Genomic DNA, 27,437 nt, shown 5'->3' with positions numbered 1-27,437 from the left:
CAATATTCCTCTTGGTGGCAGCACCTAGCCAACATCAGTTAATTTTGAAAATGTAAGAAAGGTTATCAGGTACTTGGTAAGTAAGACCTGATTAATACTTGTATAAGAGATCAGGAAACACTAGAGGTGTAAGATAGATTGCCTTTTTCCATTCCATTGTTGTTGGTGTTGTCATCATCATCTTCTAGCCTAATAAAAATGTACAGATGTGTCGATGAAGTTGCCAGGAATTATATTTAGCATGGAGACTTGATCTTACCTTAAGTCACATACTGAAGTCTTAAGGACAAATTTATGTATACCATAATCAATGTGCTAGTATGTATGGGAGCATGAGAGTCTTAAGTGAAGGGTTGTTGTTTTTTGTAAAAGAATAATATGTCAACTTTTTCTGAAAGCAGATATGAGTAATGGTAGAGGTTTCCTTGAAGTTTTGGCCATAATTCCTTTACCTCTAAATATTGTGTCGGTTTCACACGGTTTAGCACCCACTCTCTTTTAATTTTGGTAGCCCAGACAACTTCTATTTGCGCATACATTTCAGATTCTCTCTTAATTTTCAACGGCAGTGGTAAGACAAAATGACAGTCACAATGACTTTGCTTTTGATCATCAACCAAAATCTGCCTTTGCTGATTTCATAAAGGCACGTCATTGGGCCATAACTTGTCATTCTCAATGTAACGGCTGCAGTACCAGAAGTTGCAGCATAATTTCAGGAAGTGTCTCCAAGAGAATTTACCTGATTTGGGATAATAATCAGCACAGGTGTCCAGGTGCCGCCCATACACCAGAACAACCTGTATTGTTGCCAGGACCACGTTCAGGCAGCCTTGGGGGGTGGGGACTGTGTGCTTTCTTCAGTGTTTCCCAGATGCTCAGCTAGTTGGCCTCCTCAGGCAGGCAGGTGCCAAATTGTTCTTGTTTTGGGTCAGCCTGAGCTCCAGCAGGAGGCTGCTTTGCACAGTCCTATTGTCTTCCCCTCAAGAAAGGTTTGTTCACACCCTGAGAATGGGTGACTCTGTCCCTCTGTTAACAATACCCGAAACAGTAACTACTTTCATTCACTGCATATATGGAAAACTAATCAAGTTCATTAATATCAAACCTGGACAGACTTTCTGGCCTGTTCCTTCGAATTAAACTACAATTTTGCATTCCTCTAACACATAAACATAAAACCAATACACCGGGCCAGCCTAATTCTAAACTATTGATACACCATTATTCCGAATTCCAAATCATGATTCTTAGTTTTTCTGCAAGATCAAACTTGAAATATCAAAGCCTGGCTGTTGTGCTAAGAACAGGAGGAAAAAAAAACAGACTAGAAAGTCATTGGAAGTATAGCCCCCAAGCTTGTTTGCTGTCAGAGAAATGCGCTGTTGAGCTTTCTGCTTGTTACCCAGAAAGAAAAAAAAGGTTAGAGAGCATAGGAATTTTAAGCTAGGTCAGAAGATTGCTGCGCAATATTATAATTGCCCACTGTTAATTTACAAAGTTGCAAACAATGTTACATTGCTCCTTTGATCTCAAATAGTCCTCCAATTATTAGAATGGAAAAGAGGTAACAGTCTCTATAGCATCAGTATTCTCTTTCCTTTTCCATCAAATTCCTACTTTCTTTGGATTCCCATACCATGCAGTTGGAAATATTTAGATTATTTTTTTTCTTTTAAAGTTAAAAAAAAACCCTACAAAACCACAAAGCCTAGAATGAAATCTGAATGGCCCTGTTCATTTCCTTTTTGCCATTTTACTTAAACAGTAAATGTTTATTTGTTTCCTGCTTCCCAGACACAATTTATTTGTTTCCTGTTTCCCAGACACAGGAATCTCTACAGTTCACCAGCCAAATCCAATGGCCTTTGTTAAGAGTTGCTTTTAGCTCCATCAACATTGCAGAGGATAAAAGATGCTGTTTCCAGAAGTCCTCCAACCCAGAAAGGAATCAGTTACTCTGAATTTGTTCTCTTTGCTCTGCTTTTCAGACAGGGTGTACAAATTGGTAGACCAGCCTTTGTGAGATATCTGGTTTCCTGATGATCCCTTTCTTATAATACTGCCGAATTGAGCGGCTCAGCTTGTCGTAGTTCATGGCAGGCCGGTTCTTCCGGATTCCCCATAGCCGAGCCACCTGGGCAGAATCTTCAATCTTAAATATACCTAGATAGTAAATACGAGAAACAAGAAATCCATTTATGTTGGCCACATCCTACCTACCATCTTCGCGCTGTCATGATACTTTGAATCAGAGGAATTATTAACAGAAAAGATAGCTTGTTTAATAAAAAGAGGAAGAAATGTTTGCAAGGAACCACAAAAAAGCAAATAAAAATATATTTGGAGAAACAAAATCAAAAGCACTATAATGGTTTTATTTATTTATAGTTTTGCTTACTATTTATTCCAATGATCAAATCAGCCAGCACACTAGAAAATGCAGTGTATAAAACCTAGCGAAGTTCATATAATTCAAATCAAAACCCAAATTAAAACTGATCGGTAAATGACTTCCGGTGGCTCCGCGGCGCCGGAGACAGCCTTCCCGGGCTGCCCGCGGCTCAGCTGTGTGATTTTTCGCCCGAAACAGCGCCGATCAGCTGTTCGGGCGAATCTGAAGCCCCCTCCTCAGGAGAAGAGGAGGGGGTGAGCCCCCAGGTAGGGGTCGAGTTCTCCGGGGCCGCCTGAGCTTGGAGCTTGGGCGGCTGAAGGATTGAACTCCCCCGTAGCCTGGGCTGCTCCCAGCTGGCTAGCGTCTCTGCTCCGGACTTTATGGAGCAGAGCCAGGCGTCTGCGACCATCCCTGCTTGAAGGAGAGACTATGAAAGGAAAAGAGCAGGCAGAGCAGTACAAGAGGGAAAGATGAAGAGATGAAGAGGATTATTTTATTTTACTCTCAAGCTTGATGGACTTTGCTTAAAACTTAAAGTGAAAGTGCGTCACAATTGTAAGTAAAAGATGGCGGCTAAACCTCCCCCTAGAACTTTTCGGAGTGCTGGAAATTCTCCGGTGCAACAACAATCATTACTGCAGGCATTGCATTCTCCTGATGTATTGACATCGAAGGATCTTGAAAAACATACCCAGTTAATTTTGGAGTCAATGGGTGTTAAATTTGCACAGATGGAGGAGAAATTGGAGAAATTGGAGCAGAGAATGGAAGAAAGGATGGAGCAGAAACTTAGAGAGATGAAGGTAGACATTTTGTCCTCAGTGCATAAAGTAGCTAAATGTGTGGAGGTGCTGGATGATCAAGTGGAAGACTTGACTCAAAAGAATGCTATATTAGAAGCAAAAGTATTGGAAATTGAAGATTTAAAAGACAAAATGGATAGCGAACAGAGTTTGGCTCAATTTTACCAGATGCAGTTTGCTGTTAGAATTAGAGGCCTAAAAGAGAATATTAAGGAAGATTTAAAGCAGCTGGTTTCTGAGGCTTTTGAGGGGGTATTGAACCATCCAGCATCTGAAATAAAACAAGGCATGGACAAAGTGTTTCGTGTGAATTCGTGGATTGCTAAGCAGAGAAAGTTGCCTAGAGATGTGGTGGTTTATTTTGTAAAAAGGGAAATTAGAGATGAAGTTATACAAGCTGCCTATGATACTAAAGTTGTGATTGCTGGTCAAGAAGTTTTGGTTCTAAAAGAAATTCCTCCAAAGATTTTAAAGAGAAGGAAGGACTTTATATTTCTTGTGCAAGAGCTCAAGCAAAGAGATATAAGGTTCAGATGGGAGATCCCAGCTGGGTTGAGCTTCATGTATGATGGCAAAAGGTACTGTTTGGGTACTGTGAAGCAAGCGCATGATTTTTACAACAATGTTTTAAAAGCAACCCCATCAACACTTCTGGAAGCTGCAGAGGGATCTGGAGAAGGAGAACATCAAGAGGATGAAGATGGACAGATAGACGAGAAGGGTACAGGAGGAGATCAAGCTGCAACTCTTTTGGATGATCCTAGAGAACAGAGGGTGACGCGTGCTGCCTTAAAACGCTCAAAAAAGATTAAAAAATAAGACTAGTAGAAATCTATGGAACTTCCACAATATACTTATAGTCAAGTGGTAGTTGTGTTTTTAAGAGTTTTGGGATGCTATGTATGGTAACAGAATTTTCAATTTGGAATTAATGGACAATTAACTACAGAGGAAGAGGAAGAAAGTTTTGTGGGTTAATGCGGGTTAATTTGTGTAAGAACTATCTATTATAGCCTATTTTGGCTAGAGAGGTTAATAGGGATAGGTGCTTGTGATGTGTAAGTGAGAATATGTTTAGGTAATAGTGAATTGTGGAAGAACATAGATGGGAATGATGCTAGTTTTCTTTTATTTTAGTTCTTTATACATATTTAGTATTGTTAAGGATTGGTTTACTCTATATAAGCTAGAGAGTGATGGATTTTAGAGTTTATAATTGTTAGTATATGATTGTTTATGATTGCTTTTTAGATATATACCTTGTATTTTGCTCTGGGAAGTCGGGGGGGGGAGGGGGGGAGGAGGGGAAGTAGAGGGGGGGGCAGGGGAGGGAGGAGGGAGAGGGGGAGGGGGGGAGATAGGGGGGAGGTAGGGAGGGGAGAAAAAAATTAAAAAGAAAAAAACTGATCGGTAAATAAAACACATATGAATCCTGACAAGCATCAGACCTACCCCATTGCTCTTATACATATGGACAGTAGCAGTGGTCCTTCACAATTGAGAGTGATCTGAATAAATTGCCTATTTGGGAGCTCTGATGGAGATTTCTGCCCGCTCTATTTTCCTCCCTCTAATTCTCCCTTAAAGTTTTGCACTTGGTGTCCTATGTCTTTCTTTCCCTCTTTTCCAGTTTTGGTGAGCTGTAGTGCAAAGTAACCTCTTAGTATCTCAAAAAGGAAGCTAGAACAAGTGTAGCCTAAGCCCACAGAGAACAATTCTGCAGAATTCCCAGAGTGGGAGAGGCATTTCAAGCTTTGGGGGCCTTTTGGAAGCATGGAGGTGGCTGAAAGAGTAAAATGGATGTTCTGATACCGAAGCCACCAATCTCACACCTGAAATTCCTCCCACCCCAACATTTATTATTTTTTTTGCCCCTGGGGAATGTATAGAGTTTCTGTATTTCAGAAGGCCTTTATAAAAGGACTTTCCAAGCTATGGAATCTTGGACTATCCAAATAAAGAATTTGCCTCCCATTCTCAGTATGAAATCAATATCACTGACCTTTTTCCTTATTGAGCCAACGAATTAAGCGGCCGTAGTTATTAGGCTTCAGCAGAAGCTCTTTCAAAAACTGCCATAGGTGAATGGGCTGGCCTGAGCAGGATGAATCTACCTCACTGTCTGTCCAGTTCTCATCATTCCCTATAGTAAGGAAACATCCATCCAAATTAAATTTTAGAAAGCAATGTACTTTTTATTAGAAAAAGCAAGTTATTTTAGACAGGAACAATGGCAGTGTCACCTAGCTTAACATCTGCTATTGCTAGAGAAAGTAGACTCGAGTAGCAGAATGCATATTGCATAGAGCTGTTCTTGAAAAATCTTGGAATCCTCAGTTGCTCGTATGAAAAGGGCAGCTAAAGTTCCAAGAGAAATCAGTTATCAGGAACCTGTTTAACCTTCAGATTACAATATATTTTCTATATATAAGCATTTGTAACATCCGCATTAATGTCCTGCTTATTTCTAAGCCAATCAACAACTGTAATATTCTAGTTAGTCTAGGATCAAACCACCTAAAAGTCTTCCTCCTCTCCATGTGATCATCACACTGATTGAACTGCACTGGAAATATTCCTCTTTGTGTCCCACCCAAAAATATCAGACTTTTCTTATATCTGGACTACAATAAAACCATCATGCCTTTTTTTTTTACAGTTTTCCACCAGGAAATTTCCTTTTTTTCAGCAAGCATTTAGCCTTTCAAATTTCTAACTGTATTTTTGTAAGGTTTGTTTTTTAAGTTATTGTTCTTGTATTATTTTTCACCACTCTGTTATCTTGTTCTTTCATTCTTTAAGTGCCAAAAGAATGTTAGCTCTGATTGAGGAGAAAATTACCTTTTCCCACTCGTTCAAAACATGGAACATGCTAGCTGTCTCTCTCTCTCATCTCTCTCTCTCTCTCTCTCTCTCTCTCTCTCTCTCTCTCTCTCTCTCTCTCTCTCTCTCTCTCTCTCTCATCTCTCTATTTATCTCTCCATCCCTCTCTCTGCTCATATACAGAAACTATTCTGTAATCTGAAGGTGTTATTCCACTTTGGATAATGGTATCTGCTTTAATACAGTGTATTCTTTATTATAATGCTTACTGTAAGAATTGGTTAGAATGCAGTATTGCAGGCTAACTCTGCCCACAGTTCAATCCTGACCGGTTCAAGGTTGACTCAGCTTGCCATCCTTCTAAGGTTGGTAAAATGAAGATCCAGATTGTTGGGGACAATATGTTGACATTTTAAACCGCCAAGAGTGTGCTGTAAAGCACTACAGAATGGTATATAAGTCTAAGTGCTATTGCTTTTGCTATACTGTAATATAATATATTCTTGTTAGTTGCGAAGTCGTGTCCGACCCATCGCGACCCCATGGACAATGTTCCTCCAGGCCTTCCTGTCATCTACCATCTTCAATATAATATATATATAATAATGTAAAAGCATGTAAAAGCCATATACTAAAGGTACATAATTTAGTCAATGACTGTCTGGTCTTAAAAAGGACTGTGGATTTTCGTCTTTGTTAGATCAAAAGACGAAAATGCACAGTCCTTTTTAAAACCAGACAGTCATTGATTAAATTATGTACCTTTAGTATATGGCTTTTACATTAATATAAAATATATAATAATGTAAAATCCATATACTAAAGGTACATAATTTAGTCAATGACTGTCTGGTCTTAAAAAGGACTGTGCATTTTCGTCTTTTGATCTAACAATATCCAGACAATAAGCAGAATTAGAAGACAGCTGCTTCTACTGCAGAAATTGAAATCATATAAAATGGAATTCTTTGTTGGCCAAGTGTGATTGGACACACAAGGAATTTGACTCTGGTGCAAAAGGTCTCAGTGTACATACAAGCAACAAGTGATAAATCATGATCATAATCATAATATTATGACATGTGCTTGTAATAAAGCAACATTTGAGTCCTTGAATACCTTTTTTATGCATCCCTATAGCTTCTTAGCTTTTTAACCTTTCTCCCTCTCTAAAGTTTTTTATTATTAGAATAATTAATAATACAAAATGAAATCTATTTTATTTTTTATCGCTAGCAACAGTTAGCTCACCACAGTAATGCAGCTCCCCAGGAGCAGTTTTTTCTTTCATCCAGGCAGCTGGAAAGCAAACATAACATAAAGTTAATCTAATGGATTCTGACAGGCTGAATTTCCCCACTTCTTCCCATTCTTGACGTCTCTTCAACAGTGGTTAAAGAAAGCCAATAGCTCATATAACTGGAAGGGAGGCAAAGGACAAAACCCTGCTCTGTAGCACACTCACTATTTACCTCAAAGTGTAAAACTGTTCCAATCCAAAAATCTACTAAAGCATGAGGTCGAACGCTGGGACAATTCCCCCCCCCCAAAAAAACCCAAAAAGTCAAAAGCACAAGTAAAATCATTAGCATGGTTTATTTCGAGAGCCTTGCTTTCCAGCAGTAGTTTGGAAGTACCACAGTATAGGAGAAAAGTCCTGCTATTGCTCCAACTAGCAAAATACCTTTTTGAAGAATGAGTTTTCAGTTTCATCGTTTGTTTCTCGATTCGCTTACTAAGTACCTGACTTCCAAATGTCCAGATGAGCATGTAAAACATCACCACATGATGGAGAACGTTGACGGAACCCTTCTTCAGTCATGTCACATAGCTCCTTCCCAGACAAGTCTTGGAATGATTTTCCAATCTGGGGCAATCGATATTGGTGTTCTGTCCATAAGATCCACTTCTGGACATTTCCTGGACTCCAGTCTGCAGGGTCTACAAAAATATACAAATATCTATATCTATATCTATATATCTGTATCTGTATCTATATATATCTATCTCTATCTCTATCGATATAGATATATATTCTAGAGAGTGTACACATTGCTTCAGTCATAAATCATTTTCAGAGCAAATATTCTAAGAAAATATTCCAGGTGACTAGCGTTGTCGGGGGGAACGTCTCCATTTTCTGATATTTTCATATTTCTGATACATCAGCCAACATACAACTATCATATCAATGTTTTCTGCTAAGGTCTTAAAGCAGTATTTATCTCTGAAATATTAGGCAGTAATAAAGCTATCATTGGAACTGCTGAACAACAGCAACAGTCAATAACATCTGAACAATCTGCTAGAGAATAGTGCATGTTGGATTTGGCTGTAGGTCTGATGTCGGCAGGGCTTTTTTTCTCATAGAACTCTCAGAACGGAGTTCCGGCACCTTTTTTGGATGGAACCTTGTAGGGTAGGTAAGGTGGGTTCTATGACATGTGTGGGTTCCGGCACTTTTTTCTTTTACAAAAAAAGCACTGGATGTTGGTATCCTATATTGACATGGACAGACCATGACTGATAAAGGCTGATGATAGCTGCCATATTAGTCTTTTTTCCCCCTTGTTTTCAGGAATGTTCTAATAATTGAAGAGGTAAAACAAGCAGGTTGGCTTTTGTGTAGAAAGTTTGCATTTTATATTTGTGTTGGCAGCATTTAAATCCTGCCAGCAGCGTACTGGGAACATTTGCCTGGCAAGAAATCCATTGCAGTTAGAAGAACTAGAAGAGAGGGCTGATATGTTACACTATCCATCTTTATTGCAACTTAAGTTCATGACCTGTAATTTCCTCTACATTGATTGAATTAAAAAGAGCACACTCCTCCTTTACTATGTAAAATTTGGAAACCTCAACTAAAATGAAAACCTTCCTGTCACTACCTCAGATGACCAACTCTTAAGAGTTCCTCAAGTTTGGATACAGTACAATTCAATTGACAAATCTGTATGACAGGGATCTGTTCTCCTCTAGATATTTCTGGCCTTCAAGTTCTATTATTCACATACATCATGATTTAGGGTCAAGACACTGGATCCAACACTATCTAGACAGTTCCAAAGCTGGTTTATTGCAGACTTCCATAATTTGACTCAGTTCATCCTAATATCAACTGCTTTTCCTTTAACGCCAACATGGCTAATGATGAATTGTAATGGGATCATGCCTGAAAAACAATCTCAGCTGGGGAAGGCTGGTGTAAAATTTCTAAGACTTATCCAAATAAAGAATGTAAACCCCATGTTGTATTTTAATATTTTTCCACTTCCTTGTCCTAACAACCAGCCAGGTTTTGCCCTTTCTAATCACAGCTCTGCCATTTCTTCTGCAACAGTGTTGGGTAGTCCATAAGAAGTCTGTGATTTTTGTTAGATGCATGCAAATGCATATATGTGAATGAAGCATTTGGTATCTGGAGATAATGAATAAAGTGAACAAAGCAGAAAAATGGAAAGCCCAGTGACAGTGTCTTTTTGTAATGCAACAGCCATGTGCATGTATGTGCACCCCAGGAGAAAGCCGTTCTCCCTCCATTTTCCCCCTTGTTCCTTTGCTCCAACTATGTCAAATCTCTTTATTTCCACTGTCAGAATACTTGAGCTTTGATAACCAGCCTACAAATTTAGAGGACTGCTATATTGTACATCATTGTATAACAAGTAAATGAATAAGGTTGAAACTTTATTTGATACTCGCACACATCAGTTTTACAGAGCTTATAATCCTAATGTCAGGATAAAAGGCATAGTAATAAAGAATCTTCTAATAACCTAATGACTGATGAATTTATTACCTTATGTTAACTTGTCCATTCCATTAGATGCATTTTGTGATTCATAGAATCTTATACAATAACAAAATGGTTAGTCTTTAAGGTGCCACAAAACATTTCATTGTTTTTGTTGCAAAGAAAACAAACAACATGGTAGTCTGAAAGGAGATTGAAACCTACCAATGATAGGCAAAGAATATTGCCAGCTGTTGGCAAGTGACCACAACAGTCTCACTAGTTTTGCAGTGCATGATTATGCCTCTACATACACATTTTTTTTAATTTTGTGGTCTAAGCTGTGCCAAATATAAGAACAATAGGCCTGTGGTACTCACCTGCAGCAATGTTGAGCAGCTTACAAGCTGTTTCAATGTCCTTGAGCACTTCACCCACTACCATTGTTTGCACCTGTTCCAGAGAGTGCTCCTCAAGGTGAAGACTGGCCTGATAATCCATCTCAGAGGTGAGGCTCAATCCTTGACTGTCAATGATGGGACACTGCTCAGGTTCCTTATGCACTTCCGTCCTGCTTCCTTGATGGTTGTGTTGTTGAGTTTCACCCAAACTCTTTGGGACCCAATTGCTGTCATCTGGATAGAGCATATTAAAGTACTGCAGGCAATAGGTGGGAAGGATTTGCTCAGGTGTGGCAGGGGGGCTTGGGCTGTCAAGGGGCCGCCAGCTTGGGCTGTCAGGATCTTGAGCAAGAGGGAGCTTCTCCAGGCCAGAAAAGAGTACGGGATCCTGAAGGGTGAACCGACTGTGAGGCAGAGCAACCAGACCTTGGCCAGCACTTCCCATCACTCTGTGCAAGTTTTCCTCCAGATCTACCATCAAAGAAGAGAGAGAGAGAGAGAAAAGAAGGGGGGTGGAAACATATGCCTCAGTCAGAAGGGATGGTTTGATAATAATTTCTGCATTTCTGCCCAGTGATCAGGCACAATGGAGGAAAGCTAAGCCTGTTAAAGGAAAAGAAACCACCAAAGAGTCATTCTATGGCCAAAGAGACCCCTTGATGAAAACAGGTTAAATAGCTCTTCAAGGACCCAGGCAACTCTTCCCTTTTGGGTCATTGGGCAATAAGAGGGCAAGGGAAGGAATCACGATAGGAAGGGGAAAAGCAAATGCAGGAAAGAACGTTGCTGGGGTTAAATTTATGGAGAATGAAGTAAGTCTCTCTCTAGTTTCCAAAGGGCAAAGGCTAAGAAAGGAAGAAGACCACAATATGAGGAACTCATCTAACAGTCCTTGTGGGGAATAGAAAATGAAAGGTGAGTAGAAATGAAATTGGGGCTCCATGTAAATATTCAGAGATGGGGGTCTTTATGAATATACTGTATGTGAATGAAGGAGAGCAATGCAAAAAATAAACACTGTCTGCATATCGTTATTCATGAATCACCTTCACCTTCATTATTCACAGATTTATCCCTTGTAAAGTGATAGCTTCAAAGAAAGACCAGATTATTTTTAAAGAACAATATTTCATATTTGCAGATGTGATGCTAGCCCATTCCAAAAGGTCATTTACTGTTATCTTTTTCCCCCAAATATGATTGTATAAAATATCATTGGTCCCTGGATTTATTTCTTTAAACCATTTCTTTAAACACTTTACAAGACAGCACAGACAATGTGTGAGAAAATGCCACTGCACTGTCATTCTGAGACCCCCCCTCAGAATGACAGGTTTGGAAGGGACTTTGGAGGTCTTCTAGACTAACCCCCTACTCCAGCAGGAGATCCTATACATTTTCAGAGAAATGGCTTGTCCAATCTCTTAAAAACCTCCAGTGTTGGAGGCAAGGTGTTCCACTAAATGCTTCACCTTGTCCAAAGCAACAGAAAAAGGTTTCTCCTTTACTCAGATTAAAGGCAATTCCCACTTATGTGAATGCAGTATTTGCAAAAGTTAAATTGACCAGCAGCTAAAACTATGGCTAAAATGTTGAGGATGGCACACAAATTTAACAGGTCAAAGCAACTGTTGATCTCTCAGATGTTATACAGAATTTCTCACTTCTTCTTTTGACTAGGTGATTTTCCTCCCAGTTTCATGGGTAAAACTGGAGATAAAATATCAATGGGTATCATTTATAAAATATTTTATATTAGCTATGGATTTCTCCCACAATAAACAACACCCCCACTCTTGTTTTTGGTGATATATTCATGAACATTACCTTTAACTGAGCCCAAACTACAAAATATTTGCATTTACCACACTAAATGAGTCAGAATAATTCTAATTTATTATGTGTGTTATGCATCAGAGACAGGCAGAGTTTTACACAATTAGTTGGATGCACATTGGACATTAATAATATCTTTAATATTCAACAACCCACCCACCCCTGCCCAAACTAACACACATAATAACTTGGTTTCATCACAAAATGAAATTAACTAAGATTAGAATACCAACATTCTGATGAAATAGCAGGTTGGGCATCACCACCATGAGTCCACTATCCTGGAAATATTTTCACAAGCATTTTTGGATAGGCAATGAACTGTCTTTCAATACTCTAGGTACACAACTGAGTCAATGCAAAGGCAAAGAGATGCAGTGCATCCAATATGATCTTTGATCTAACTCTGTTACATTCTGAAATCATATTCTGGTGGAACATTTCAACTTTATTTTAATCTTTCATCCTTTCCATTTGTCCTTTGGTGGTGGAAAGTGACCTGGGCTCAGTAGAGAGGTGGATGAATTTGCTGGATTTCCATGACAACTTTGCAACTGTCATGAACCAAACAGAAAGCCTGAGGGCTTAAAGTGTGTGGGGTAAGAATAACATGAGAGAGAAGACAGTCCCTCTGAAATGAGAGTGCAGTTAAAAGGCTGCTGTTGGGAACATCATGCTGGAATATAGAAGGTTGAGTAGGTGACTCACAAACACCTTCTTTCCATAGGTATTCTTCTAGTGCTACACAGAAGCTCAAATCAAATAATTCACTCCCCTTCCCACCACTCACCGACCCAATATTTTGGAACACCACTTATTCCAGAAATACCTTGCTGATCTCAAAATTAAACTGGGTTAACACTTGGGTAGGAGACTATGAAGAAAATGCAGAATTATAATCTAATCTGGGAAGTCAAAGACAAATTCCTTCCACGCTTTTGCTTAAAAAACTTTGTGGGTGAATTCTTGTAGTCATCAAGAACTGAGCTTGAACTGGAATATAATTTAGTGTTGTGTAGTCATTCTAGTACATTAACAAAGGGTGAACATAGCAATAAGCAAAGCAGAAGTAATCTGCAGGAGTGGTGTGGGGGAGTCAAAAAAGCCAAGAAAGTAGTTGTGGCAATATTATTGAAACCTTGTCTTTTTAGTGCGTGTGCAAAGCCTGAACAGGGTAAGGCTTTCATGCAGTGGCCATAGCCACTCTCTTGACCTTTTGGACCCCTCCCATATCTGCCACTGAAAGTACAGGTACATTTCAAATGTCATGCTTCTGGTCTCCAGTAGACCAGGCCCTTGGCAACAATCCAATACAAATAGATCAATGTGCATAAGAAAGCTTGCCTCATTCTCTCTACACAAATGCAAGTACATAACATTTAGCTGTGAGTAACCCAGTTAATTCAATAAGAAATATCACTAAACAGACCTGTATAGGATTACCCTGACATTATACCAGCTAAAGTTAGCACATTTCAGACATCTGAGGGCCAAGACCTAGCAGGCTGGATATATCCATTATCCAGAAAAGAAACAGCTGCTCTTTTCTTCATTCAATGAATGAATAAGTCCCACGATAGTTGCTTTCTATGGAAATAGATTCTGTTGAAAGTGTAGAAATTTAATAATTGGGGGGGGGATGAGAAGCTCTCCCCCTTCCTCAAAACCTACTGAAGATGCCGCATGATCAGACAGAAAAGAATGGATTATGCTGAGGAGCTGAACCTTTTCCTGTTCAGAAATAATTTCCTTATCAAAAAAAATCAGCTCTGTTAAAATTCTAAAAGCAGATTAAGTATGTTCAAGGGTAGGGAGTCATCTTTGTATAGTGTTTGGGGAAAGAAAATAGTTAATTGCCTACCCCAAAATATTTCTAGGATAGTGGACTCATGGTGGTGATGCCCAACCTGCTATTTCATAAGAATATTGGTATTCTAACCTTAATTAAGATTAGTTAGTACTTTGTAAATGCCTAACATAACAATGCAGGATTTTTTTGCTCCTCTCAAGTAGCATGCAAAATAATTTTCAAAATAATTGCAGGCAAACTGTAATCTCCTTCCTGGAAATATCCCAACAGGGAGGGTTCACAAAGTAGATAGTAAGAGTTCACAAAACTTCCCCTACCCCATTTCAGTAATGAAATTATAGTAAATGGTCCTGTGTCAGAGAATGTGCAGTGATTTCTTTCTCCCCCCCCCCACCAAATCACATAATTTACAGCATCTCCCTTTAAGGATCTGGCTACCTTCTAGATTTATAAGAATTATAACTTTCTGAAGCACAGCAGTGATCTTTCGTGACTGCAAAATAATGCATATTTTGTATAGTTGTACAGTTTTATTGATGATGTGTCCTGCAAACTGGTTTAGTTCAAACTGCTCTCCCCCACTCAAAAAAAAAATCTTTGCTGCTGATTCCCATAGGTTTCTATACAGGAGCTGGAATTTATATCTGCTCTCCAGAAGGAATGATATACAGTAAATAAGAAATAATTAAATATCACTGTTTGTCTCTGGTCAGAGTTTTATTTTCCTGATGAGTCAATCAAGCGCAACAGCTAAAAGCCATGTTACAGTCTGAATTGTTCTTAAACCAAACTGGGCATACCCTTTCCCATTCCTCCTGTTCATGATTTAGGCCAGTGCATTATGGAGTTAGAAAGTGGAATACTGAAGAAGTGAAAATATTTGCTTGAGGGAATTCCAACATGATGAAGATATTAAAATTATAGAGGGGTTCTGTAATTCAGTCAATATTTGGAACAAAATGTAATTTTATTTTCTACAGTTGCATATTATCTGTCTATGATAACTAACCCTTGAAATCAATATCCATAGCCTAGCTAAAATGTAATTATTTTTAATGAAATGGATTATCTGGTTAAGCTTTGAAATCAGAATTATGTTGATGAGCCTAAAATGTAATAGTAGACTACAATGAAGAAGCTACTGTTTTAAAAATTATCACAACTGTAGATCTTTAGACGTCTGGATCTTCTTGAGAACATTGTACTGAATAAGAACAGCCTAACCTCTGCAAAGCACATTCTCCATTCCTTCTCTGCACAAGAAGTGCAAGTTAGTTACAACATGGGCAAAGATTTTTAATTACCAGGTATTCCCAACACATCACCTGAAAATCAAGAACAGATGCTCAAAGAGGTGTACAGTTCAGTGGCATACACTGAGTGTATGGAGAATTATCAGTGAAAATACAGGCTGCTAATATTGGTTGCAGGATTTTAAACAGAGATCCTTCCAATCACCTGCTACAAGGTGTTTAGCATAGGAGTACAAAATTTTGGAGGGGGGAGGAGTGTATCAAGGTCTATGCTCAACCTTTAAGGCCTGCTGGAGATTGTACTTCCACAGAAAGGCAGAGTCAAGATGAAACAATGAAGGTAGCCATGACTTTGGTTTAATATATTTTAATTTTGTTGGGCAGCTTGTATACAATGTATATTGTCTCTCAAAGATCTAAGTTCCTTAGATTCCCAAGTTTATACCTGGCCTTTAGTTATGATTTCTAATCCATTAGAAGTAGTACTTTTCTATTACATGCAAAAGAGTTCTCTCCCCAGAATTCTGTGTTATGTTGCTGTGGGTTTACCGTTATGTTACTGGGCATACAGACCATGGATTGTGGATGGAGTAGGAATCAGAGAAATGTCTCCTGCTCCTGTCCAGAAATATCTCTGACTTCATATCTGTCTGGTCAGTTCGATCTAGCAGATTTACTGCACTCCTGGTTCTATCAATTAAACCATGTCATCTGTCTGGATTCCAGAAATGCACCTTCCCTGTAGCAGCACCTGCCCTCCTGGAATTTTAAAACTTCCACCCTTCTGGTATTTTTAAGAGCTCTAAAGGTGCAGCTGTTTACGCAGGCCTTTGGCAAGGATGATTGATACCCCATCTTTGTGTTTTTCTGCAGATTTGTTTTCTTTGCCACCATTTTTCTTCAATTTTATGCTGGCTTTGTGTGTGTCCTTTACTGTTTTTATTCTTAAATGTCTTGATAATTATAACCCACCCAAAGTGGCTAGGAGTTGGGTGGCATCTAAATTTAATACGTGGCGATGAGTGGTTGTCAATATCTTAGAATATGGGATTCAATTCAACAAAGAAAACTCAGTTATCAGAAACATCCCATAAATCATTTCTCTTTCCTCCATAACTGTTCAACAGTGTAGTAAGGGATAGGTAACTTCATAAGTAAGGCAACTGGAGTAGCCTACACCACACTTGCATTCTCGTTCTCAAAAGTATGCTGAAGAAAGTGTGCTGCTAGAGAAATAGTTCTGCTCCATCTGATCGAAAGCCTTTGTGCTTCTCATGAATAGAATGCTCTAAACCTCAGGTCTGTATCAGCATGCATTGTTTGAAAGGCTGGTGTGCAGGTGGCATTTTGAGTTTTCCTGAACCGGATGTGGATGGCCTGAGCGTGGTAAGCAACAGAAAGGGGCCAACTGGCAGCTGCATCCCTGTGGATGTCAAGTCGTCACAACGTTATACATTGGATCTTCTTTGTTACCTCTTTTGCTTATGGTCAAGGCAGGAGCATGATGTAATCCCACTTCCAAGTAAACCCCCACTGTCATAATCTGGCAAATATCTTTTTTAGGATTCAGGACTTGCAAGCTGTTACCAAATTCCCTTTTGTTCTGGAAGCCACGTGGGGGCTGATTTGTGCAAGATTTATTGAAGCCTTAATTTAATCCAGAGATTTGGAATTGGGCAATATCTCTCTGGGAAACATAGAGACACAAACCCCTTCCCACTGGGTATCCCTAGCATTTAAATTTATACCAAAACAAAGCAATTTTTTTTCACAGCTGTCATTGCCACTGCATAGTCTTTAGTCTACAAAAAGTTAAGTTTATAACATATTTTGCTAGAAAGTATGTATAGTTTTGGCAGTACCAAACCAACATTTTTGATTAAAATGGTAATCAAATCCAAATCCATATTGCAAAATACAACTAGGTGGTGTCTCAGCTGGTAAGTATTACCTCCAACATCCCCATAATCAATCAATAGATCAGTGCATCCTTCCTTATAACATTGACATTGCATCAATAACTCAGAATACACCAAGTGACACTTAATTTCAGTGAATATACACTGCAATGGCCTCTACTGAAATTCATTTCATTTATTTTTCATTTTTTATCCTGTCTTTATTAATTCATCTTGTGCTATTTGTGTTGCAGTTTAATATGTCTAATTGATTTGAGGAAGATTGCCTCAGAGGTTGCTGAAGTACAGTTTGCAGCATTTTTCAACTTTGGCCATGTTGGCTAGGCAAGTACTGGAAGTTGTATTTCAACCATCTAGACTTAAGACAAACTACTTATAGCAATGTCCTTGCTATAAATCCGGAGTAAAAGAATGATTTGTTTAGTGCTTAATGTTATATAAAGTCAAATCTCAGTCCATTGTATTATAGTGTATTTTACTTGAATTTATTTTATCTTATTTTTATTTATTTTTTATAATGCCAGATGCCAGCAATTTTCAGAGGCATTTCAGTTAATGTATTTGCATCAAACATGAAATATAATGGTATGAGTCAACAGAACTGTTGCAGAACAGCAAGCAGCAAATTCAACAAAGAGTATATTCTTGCAAACCAAATACTTGAGAAAAATCTATTTACTGCCCTGTTTAGTGGTCCTCCAGTGTTTTGCAGACATTATAGCCAAAGCACAAAAGTCCAACCAGGCAGGCAGGCAGGCCGGCCGGCTGGCCCACTATAGTCCAGTTACCAAGTCAGCTATTGCTTCCTAGATGGCAAAACTGTCAAGTGGAAGAGGGAGGAAAGATGCTTTGGGTGACTAAAGGATTGAACAGATTTCTCTGGCACTACATGTCAGGGAACGTAAGCATCTGTCATTTGGGGATGGTTGCACAGATGTTCCATTTATATTTCTGCAAATGTAATGATCTGACTAGGGGGTACTCAAACAGCAAAGCTCAGAACAGGAAGTTGGATCAACCAATCAGCATGCAGCACATGCACCTCTGTGCAGCTGGGAACTGCATCCATTTGCAACCTATGCATCTCTCAGCTGCAGCCATCTGCAACCTATGCTTACCCATCAACCCCTTCGCAGCATAGCTATCCAGTGATGCCTGTGTGCAATTGCAGGAAACTCTAAATTGAGCTTAAGGGGATAAGATTAAAGCTTCGAGGTCTTGAGTCCCGGCATCACAAATCTCATGTTTCGGGAGTGAGTGGGAAGGAGGCTACATCTGATTCTGAAAAACTAAGTCCTTGAGGCCTGGGAAAAAAACCAACCCAGTAAGAACGATATCTCTAGGTTATGGGAGTGAAAAACCTAAATAAGCTCAGAATAAAATATACTGTACTCTAAGGGTGGAGACCTTTGTTTGGTTTTCTCTGGGTTTGGCATATATTCTTTGCTGACTGTGTTTATGGGATAGGTGGAGATCTGGTTTACTGAAATAGCAAACTAAAGTGAGAGCCTAAAGTAATAAATTCCCTTTCAAGGCCAACTCAACAGCTGTTTTAAAGATATCAACCCAGAAAACACACTGGCAGCAGAACTCAGAGGCTATATGTATAGATCATGAATCACACAAATCAAGGAGACATATAATTCACACATTCTTTCTTTCAGCGATTTCTTTGTTTCCGTGTAACTGTTCTCCATTTTGAAACATTATTTTCTCTCAAAACCTCATTAAAAATGAATAACACGATCACATTAATTATATTCTCCCTAAGTGCCCAAACAATTCAAAATAACACAACAATGTTTATTGAAATAAAATAAAAACCAAACGAACATGAATTACAATTTATTGATTACCAGAAAAAGAACTAATGGGAACAATATGTCTTTGAAGTCCATCTAGAAAAAAACTGTTTTTCACACATTACCAAAGCCTTGCCCCAAGGGGGAAATCTAGTTTTCAGGATGAGGCTGTTGTATGATGGAAAAACAGAGTTCTCGCTCTCTCTCAGCCTATTTTCCTCATAACACTGAGGCAAAATTTACATCACAAGAAATATAGCTTGCTTAACTCTAGTTTAAGCATCCACAGTGTATTAAACCACACTAACTCACAAACCATAATTTGCAAACTATAATGAACCAAATTCATTATGATTTTAAATGATAAATCATAAGCAAGCCATGTTTTGGTTCAGCATGACATGTAAATTGAACCATATTCTTTTTTCCTCTCTGACCCTTTTATTAGGGCTGTGTGGACTGGTTCTAGTCCGATTTGAAACACTGGTTTGGGTTAGTTCAATGTGATTTTTAAAAGGGCAGCTGCACATGGGCAAAGACTTCTGAACTATTGAACCAATTTGGAGGTATTTAATTCAGTCTAATAATTCAAATTTAACATCCTGGTTTAATTCAATGTTTGACTGTAATCAAGTTGCTATTGAATCTCCATATTAAATAAAGTTTATACAACTCTACTTTTTATCCATATCACCTCTCTTCTTTGATCTGCTTGGGATCATAGTAGCACATATATAATTGCTAGTACTTTAGTTATACAGTATAAGGGACATCATATGTGCTGACTTTGAATTTTATCAATGCATGCTACAGACGAGATCTCATTGCTAACCTTTTAGGTGCAATCCGATTCCTTGGGGTTTAACCAAACAGTGATTAATCATGAAATCATTTCTCCTTATACTTCCTCATTGTCAGTCCCACCACCTTGGAGAGAGCTTGAGACTAAAGTCAAATCATCTTATATGTAAATTAACAATTTTGTGATTTGATCCAGTCTTGTGTAACAAGGAAATGCAGTGGCAATGACGTTGGGAGACCATCATGTTACACCAAAATGATGGATAGAATTTGGAAACAGACACAAAAATCAGTACCCTGAACATCTCAGGTATTACTTTGTAAAAAAGCAACATGAGAATGGAGAACTCATTAAACTTCCAAGATATTGTAATTGATCGAATAATTCAGATCTACCTAGAATCTTACATAAATGCTTTTCATGTAGTATAATATCATTATCTGTGTTCTAAGAGTTGTAAATATTAGACCTGATGCACTGGTTATTATTTACTTATTTACTACATTTAAACTTCACATTTTTTAAAGAGCCACCACACAAAAAAGAGTATTTCTTTTCCAAAGACTGTCATGCATGGGAGTTTCTCCTAATACAGTATTATTCCTATTATACTGTAACAGAGGAAGGAGAAAGTGAGCTCTGAAAAATATCCGGAGAGCTTCATAAAGGAGTGGAGTATGACCATGGTATTAAACACTTGATCTTCATAATTCCTGTGCTTTTCAATCACCAATTAAGGAAAGCTGAGCTGGGGACAAGGGACAGCCACAAAACATGCCTTTTACAATGCAGTCCCTTGTTGTGAGCTTCCTTCCCTGAGGACTCTTGACAGGGATCTGCTTCCAATGTCCTTTCAGACGAAATATTTTATTCTCACTGGTGTTCTAAATCTATTATAGGCAAGCCTACGTTATGCTGTGTTTTAATGTGGCTGATGGAAATGGCTTGCTTGATCCTAATTTCCAGTGGAACAACCTGCCTCCAGAAGCTGTGAATACTCCAACACTGGAAGTTTTTAAGAGGAGACTGGACAGCCATTTGCCTGAAATGGTATAGGGTTTCCTGCCTGAGCAGGGGGTTGGACTAGATGACCTCCAAGGTCCCTTCCAACTACTTCTTCTTCTTCTTCTTCTTCTTCTTCTTCTTCTTCTTCTTCTTCTTCTTCTTCTTCTTCTTCTTCTTCTTCTTCTTCTTCTTCTTCTTCTTCTTCTTCTTGTTATTATGTTTTATTTCTACATTATAATTCTTCTAATATTTTATACAAAACTATATTCATGTAGATTCAGAAATACAGACAAATGAAGTAATATACATGAATTCATGTTTTCTATGCTGTGACATGCTCCAAAGTGTTTCTGCTTACGTTTACTTATATGTCCTGACCTTCCAAAGAAGAAGAAAAAAAATCTAAAAATCTAAGTCCACCACATGTAAACTACAAAAACACTATTAGATTGCAATAAAGAGAGACAGAAAAATACTTCTGTGGCCTCTGTGGCCCTAAACAAACTTATCTGAATGTGCTTCTTTTGCTGGCTGCCCAAAGTCCTATGGGTATCTTTCAGTAAACATTTTTTTCAAACTCTTTTGCTGGCTTATTATGCATGTAAAAAAACCCCCACTCACTTTAGGTACAGTTATGATCTATCATTTGAATGAGGTACAGAGGAACAGTTATCTCTGAGTCAGACATTCAATCTATCTATCATTCTTATTTAAAATAGCAGTAAAGAGGGATATAATTAGAGCACCATGTTTAAACTAGATGAAATGCAAACTGTCTGTTGACTCACCAATTTGTAATTTTATTTACATAGAGCCATATTGTACTTAATAGGGACGCGGTGGCTCAGTGGGTTAGGACGCTGAGCTTGTCGATCAGAAGGTCGGCAGTTTGGCGGGTCGAATCCCGAGTGCCGCGTAACAGAGTGAGCGCCTGTTGCTCGTCCCAGCTTCTGCCAACCTAGCAGTTCGAAAGCACGTAAAAAAAACGCAAGTAGAAAAATAGGGACCACTCCGGTGGGAAGGTAACAGCGTTCCGTGTGCCTTTGGCATCTAGTCATGCCGGCCACATGACCACGGAGACGTCCTCGGACAAGCGTTGGCTCTTCGGCTTTGAAACGGAGATGAGCACCGGCCCCTAGAGTCGGAAATGACTAGCACGTGCGTGCGGGGGAACCTTTACCTTTACCTATATTGTACTTGCATGAAGGTTAAAGAGAAAAAAACTTTCAAAAGGAAGGAAGGAAGGAAGGAAGGAAGGAAGGAAGGAAGGAAGGAAGGAAGGAAGGAGGGAAGGAAGGTTTCTGAGCAGAATTATTTTTTAAAATCCTGTGCAATCAGTCATATGCAAAATCTGAGGACAAGGAATCTTCAATATGGAAATGTTACCTCCAAACAAAATTATAAATTATCTCTTATCAACTCAGTCTTTCCCTTTCTGCTATGAAGAATCTTTTTGCTTAATGTTTTCCTCAGCTGAGGTCTATAAAGTTTTTTAAAAGAAAGATTAAAAACTAACACAAGCCAATGTAAGAAAGGAAAAAGGAAAAGAAAGAAATCAAAGAGAATACAAAAATGCAAGAAAAAGGGGGAAAGCTAAAAGAAAAATAGAAAAGAAAGAAAAAAATATAGAGAAGTGGCTTCTGATATTCTTCACAGAAATTATAAGTAGAGTTATATTTTAACCTGTCTCTCTAAAGTTATAAGTTTAGTTAATGTGTGATCCTCTAAAAATTATTGGACTCCAGTAAATCTCAGCCAATATCATTAAAGGTCTGGAGTGATGGAATTATAATCTAATAAGAGGGCTCCCAAACTCTGGCCTAACATCTGGTATTTACAATAATGACCTACACAACCTGAATAATGATAAGACTAGAAGAAAGTAGCAATATGATTATTTAAAGCATTGTTAGAATTTGCTGATAACATTGTCTCTTTGCTCTTTGGTTACCCACAAAATTTACTATATAGTACCGTTCCCAACCTCAGCAACTTTAAGATGAGTGGACTACAACTCCCAGAATTCCTCTGCCAGTGATGCTGGCTTGGGAATTCTGGGAGTTGAAGTCCACTCATCTTAAAGATGCTGAGGTTGAGAAACACTGCTGTACTGTGTTACAAATAAACAAACTAAAGAAAAATGAGGCAAGGAAGCAGTACAAAATAGCAAAACCCACTAGTAAGCTATCATATTAATGTACCAAACATGTACATCTGCTTCCTCACCCCAGAATAATATAAGCTAAAAAAAATGAAATACTTGTGGTTCCTTCATCTAAAGTCAATACCTCAGGAGTGCCACTCAAGGGTTTCTCTACACATTTAACAGTTAATTAGTTCTGATTGTATGATTCTTCCCTGTTTGTACAATCCACTTACCCATGACTAACTTTTAAGTTTTAACTTTATTTTCTGGCTAGCTATTAGTCCAGTGTGTCATGAGAAGAGAACCCCATATCTTTAACAATCTATAGGAAAAAATAACCCTCAACTGTAACCCCTTTGGGACATCTTGCCAAATAGTTTTCCAACACAGAACGTGCTTTTGAAGTGTCACCTTGGCAATATGATCTGCTTGTTCCACTTCACTACTCTGGCCTAAAATCCCATTCAGTTGATCCACAGTGAACTGAAAATGTATCAAATATCTGGCATGGACAGATTCCAAGAGAAACTCTCTTTTCATATCTGTGTATTATTCAGTTGCGATAAATCTTTTTATGTATAGTCAATATAAAAAACATATTTTTAAAAGTTTTTTAGATGCCACAAAAAAGCATCAAATTCTGGTTATTTGACCCAGAACAGTGTTTTATGGATTTTAAGTCCAGTCATCATATAGAATTGTCATTTTCTGTCCTTAGCTTAGACAATTTGTAATTTTTTTTTACTGTTTTCCACGAATCCCAGATTGCTCTCATTAAAAACAATGGGATTATTAAGTAAACTTTACTAATTTTCATTAGCAAATAGTTTGGTTTAGGATGAACTGAATAGCACAGCTCCTTAAGTAAGCATATGCAGATTGACAGCAATGGTGGAAGCCCAGGAGAAGGAAACACAGGGATCCTGTGACGTAACACCTGGCAGGTCTTCTGGCCTTTTTAAATCTTAAATGAAAACTGGGCACAAAGAACAATGCAGCATAAACACAGGTCATTCTAAATCCATATCACTAGGTTGTGTTTGCCATAGCAGGAGACAGATTGAGAAGAAAGTTTTTTTAAAGATACCAAATTAAAGAAATGTACAGGTACCCAGTTGTGTTCAGTTCTTTTTAAAAAGCCATGAAAGGCAGTTAAGTGCAATTAAGACAAGAACAAAACTGAACAAAATAAGTACCTCAGATAAAAATAGAAATCCCAAATATCGGGGGGGGGGGAAATGTAGTGGAACTAAAAAAGAAAAAAAAGCAGTTTGAATATCTGATTGCTTCTTGGTCCCTTTCTTGTGTTGAGAATATTTGGCATGGCAATATAAAGATATTTCTCTATTACTATGGCTTTAAAGTATGGAAAAGCGCTTTTCCTACATCTTTCACTGGTGCAGCTTCCCTTTCCTCTTTGTCCATCCTATTTCTCTTCTCACATTTTATAAAGTTTCTTCAGAGTTACTCAGAGCTTTACACTTTATCTAGATCTGGAATGGAAAAATATTTTTCAGCCTGGTCTATTGTCCATACTGCAAAAAAAATCATTTATCATTTTTACCCATCCATCCCCAACTCTAGGAGTTATATTGTTTCTGTAGAACGTATCTAAAGATCCTAATATGTCATCTTGGACTTAATAATAATGTGTGCCCACCTTGATTTATCTGGCAAAGTGGGAATATTTTAAGTTCCAAAGATGGCATTGTATGCTTGTAGGATGGTATTGCACCTTGGTTAAAAATGGAACATTATTTCATTTGTCAAACATTGCAACTACCAGATTTTTGTATGAGTTTAAAATGGAACATTATTTCAGCTGTCAAACATTCCAAATGTCAGATTTTTGTATGAGGTTTGAGATATACAGAAAGAGTTTTGCATATATACTTGTATTGCTCTGTAGTAGAAGTTCAGCACCTACTATAGCCAATGTACAAGTTTCCATCACAGATTAAACATTACATTACATTGTAATTTGACTTCATTGTCATTGTGAATTCACATATCTTGAAGAGCTCAACCAACATATGAACCTCTCTAAGATTAGAATGTTCATTTTGTTGACATAATGTAGGATGCAAGTTCTCCTTCACAAGGTATCAAAGGCAAAAAGACATGCTAAGTCTTTGAGAACTGTCCCTGGTTCTGATCCACATCTATTCAAAGCAAACTTGCTCAATTACGTTTATAATTAGAGGTCCAGAAATATAATTATTCACAACTGTGTTAATTTACATTATGCTTAAGAAAATGCTGATAAGAAAAGTAAGATGTGAACTTTTGAAACGGAACTAAGCTAAAGTATTTTTTAAATATTCACATCTGATTGCTTCTCTTCAGAAGTGAGGTGCACTTTACTTCAGACTCATCGTTAACCCATCATTAACCCATCATAATTCAAGACATTAATAGATTTAATATTGATGGCACTGTAGCCTCTTCATCATTATTTCATTTGTAAATTGTTTGCAATTCCCCACAAAATATTTAAGAAACAACTCTAAGAACCTGTAGCATCTCCCCAAAGCAGGAAGTCCAGATATCTCAGAGAGGTGGCAGTATTGTCTCCACTTGTAGGAGGAAAACTGAGGAAAGGATTTTTGTACGAGGATAGGATTGATTCCAAATTGTTAGATACTCACAAGCCCCAAGTATTAAATAATTTTGGTTTTTTTTAAACTCAGCTAAAATATCTGCAACCCAATGGGTGAAAAATCATCTCATCATATTGCTAAGGTTTTTTGCTCTGCCTGAAGAAATTACATTGTAACTATAGAATGTTACTAATACCAAAGCACTCAATCTTATATTGATTCTATATTATATTGTTCACAATGCAGCTTATTATTATTATTAAATACATTATGCCCAGAATTACATGAAAAAACAAATGGTATCCTTAAAACAATGTATTATTCTAGATAAATTAAAGGAAGATTCATCCTACAGTATTTACAAGAATAGCCATGAATAGGATGACACACTGAATCATTCACTGATTCATTTTTATATTCCCCTTGTCCCAGCTGTTATTTATTGGTATTGCTTATTGTAGTCATTGCTAAGATACAAGGAGGAATAGCTTTGGGCAGAACACTTGACTGATATTCTCACAACTACCTAGAATGTGTCCATATGCCCGTTTTACTGGTGGTGTATTGGTACTTGCTCAACATTATCCAATATGCTCACTTTGAAAACTGATTCAGGCTTTGATCTTTGAAATTTTCACATAATCAAAGACCAAAATATTTTGCAAGCACAGTATTTTTAATGGCAATGATTATATTTTATACCCAATATAAAGTCTAAGAAGTAGACCTAACAAGTAACCAAAATGTTGTTGATAAAAAAGCCAACATACTTTTCTTAATTATGTCATTAGAGGTGTATGGCAAGAAACCATTCCTGGGACCATTCCTTTACATATTCTCACCTTTATGTCTCCCCAGGATTTCATTCTCAATTCTCAGTTGATTGCCCAATCTCCCACCAAAGAAGTTCTCTATGTTCATTTTCCAGAAATTGTCACCATGTGTTTGAAGAAATGTTCATGTTGCCTTAGATCTTCAGTCCTATCTCTAGATCAGAGAAAGTGGCAACCAACATCCAGAAATTCACCTGGATTTTTGCTGAGATGCATGGATGATGGCATCCCTTGTTTTGAGTTGGCTTTGATGTTCATATGCCTTTGCATACACAAGTCTCTATGTCCCAAGGTCAGATTGCCCTCTCTCCACCAGCACTCTAATGATTACCTCTGAGACAAAAAGAGTATGGGGAGTGGTTGAAGTGTCAACTGAACATAAACCTGTGCATGCCCCAGATGGGCAGCAGAGCTTGATGTTCTCCTCAAATTGCTGAGAAGCCCCTATTTAAAAACCCTTTTTCCCTCTCCTGGGAAGCCTCTTGCCCCACAAGGATCCTGGACCCATGAGAAATGGTTGTGAAGGATTTGGCAGGTGAGCTGTCATTTGTGTTTCACTAACCAAGCATAACCACAGAGAGAGAGAGAGAGAGAGAGAGAAAATCAAACATGATGCCAACTTGCTTGTGGTTTGAGGGTGGGAAATGAGAGGTCACTCACATGAGGAGTGGGGAGAAAAATATATTGCAAAATGCAATTTTAGTGGCTATCTTCCATCTTCTAGCAATCACTATTTATGTGCTTAGTTATTACAAGTAGATGTCCATTAAGGGGGAAGCAGTTTTTTATGTGCTAATACAGCATATCTATTCCTCTCAAGCCACATGGCACCACAACTGGTTCCCATCATAGTAGGATGACATCCTGAGATCAGTATAGTTAGTACAATCTACAGGGAGCTAATGTACCCCAGCCTTTGAATTTGAATCACAGCTATCATTCTCTAGTAGTCTAGCATGGAAAGAAGTAACAAAACTATTCCTGCCTAAGGAGAAACAATGGACAAAGGAGGAGCCTGTTTCAATATAACTTCTGTAATATATAAAGCAGCTACCTCAAACGGTATATTATTGGATCTGCATATTAATGCAACACACACGATCCCACAATGTAATGGCACGTCAGTACTGAATTAGCACTAGCTGAATAGGCGCTACTGAACTACAGATTTGTGCCTAGCTATACCACGTCAGCAAAGCAGTAAGACAGGGATTATCCATTCAACTTTAAAAGGTTGTTGAATATTCCAGGGTTACTTCAATGAATTGTTCTATAA

The 27,437-nt window shown here is 38.1% G+C and overlaps 1 protein-coding gene across 2 annotated transcripts in view; it reads right to left on the bottom strand.

The window, feature by feature from the left end:
• Nucleotides 1–27,437, bottom strand: part of SPDEF (SAM pointed domain containing ETS transcription factor) — a gene marked incomplete at its 5' end in the record, with an annotated part of 28,014 nt that continues 577 nt past the window's right edge. The window contains 5 exons of one of the 2 annotated variants that reach the window (XM_083361069.1): nucleotides 1–2,166; nucleotides 5,201–5,341; nucleotides 7,273–7,320; nucleotides 7,765–7,962; nucleotides 10,135–10,626. In XM_083361069.1, the coding sequence (XP_083217195.1) occupies nucleotides 1,988–2,166; nucleotides 5,201–5,341; nucleotides 7,273–7,320; nucleotides 7,765–7,962; nucleotides 10,135–10,600 (1,032 nt within the window). In that variant the 3' untranslated portion in view covers nucleotides 1–1,987. Of the gene's footprint in view, nucleotides 2,167–5,200; nucleotides 5,342–7,272; nucleotides 7,321–7,764; nucleotides 7,963–10,134; nucleotides 10,634–27,437 lie in introns of those variants that run through there. The other variant, XM_083361068.1, reaches the window with a different exon arrangement.

Source organism: Vipera ursinii (assembly GCF_947247035.1).
Source record: "Vipera ursinii genome assembly, chromosome: 3".
NCBI classification, from domain to species: Eukaryota; Metazoa; Chordata; class Lepidosauria; order Squamata; family Viperidae; genus Vipera; species Vipera ursinii.
This window is presented reverse-complemented; position numbering and strand designations above follow the sequence as displayed.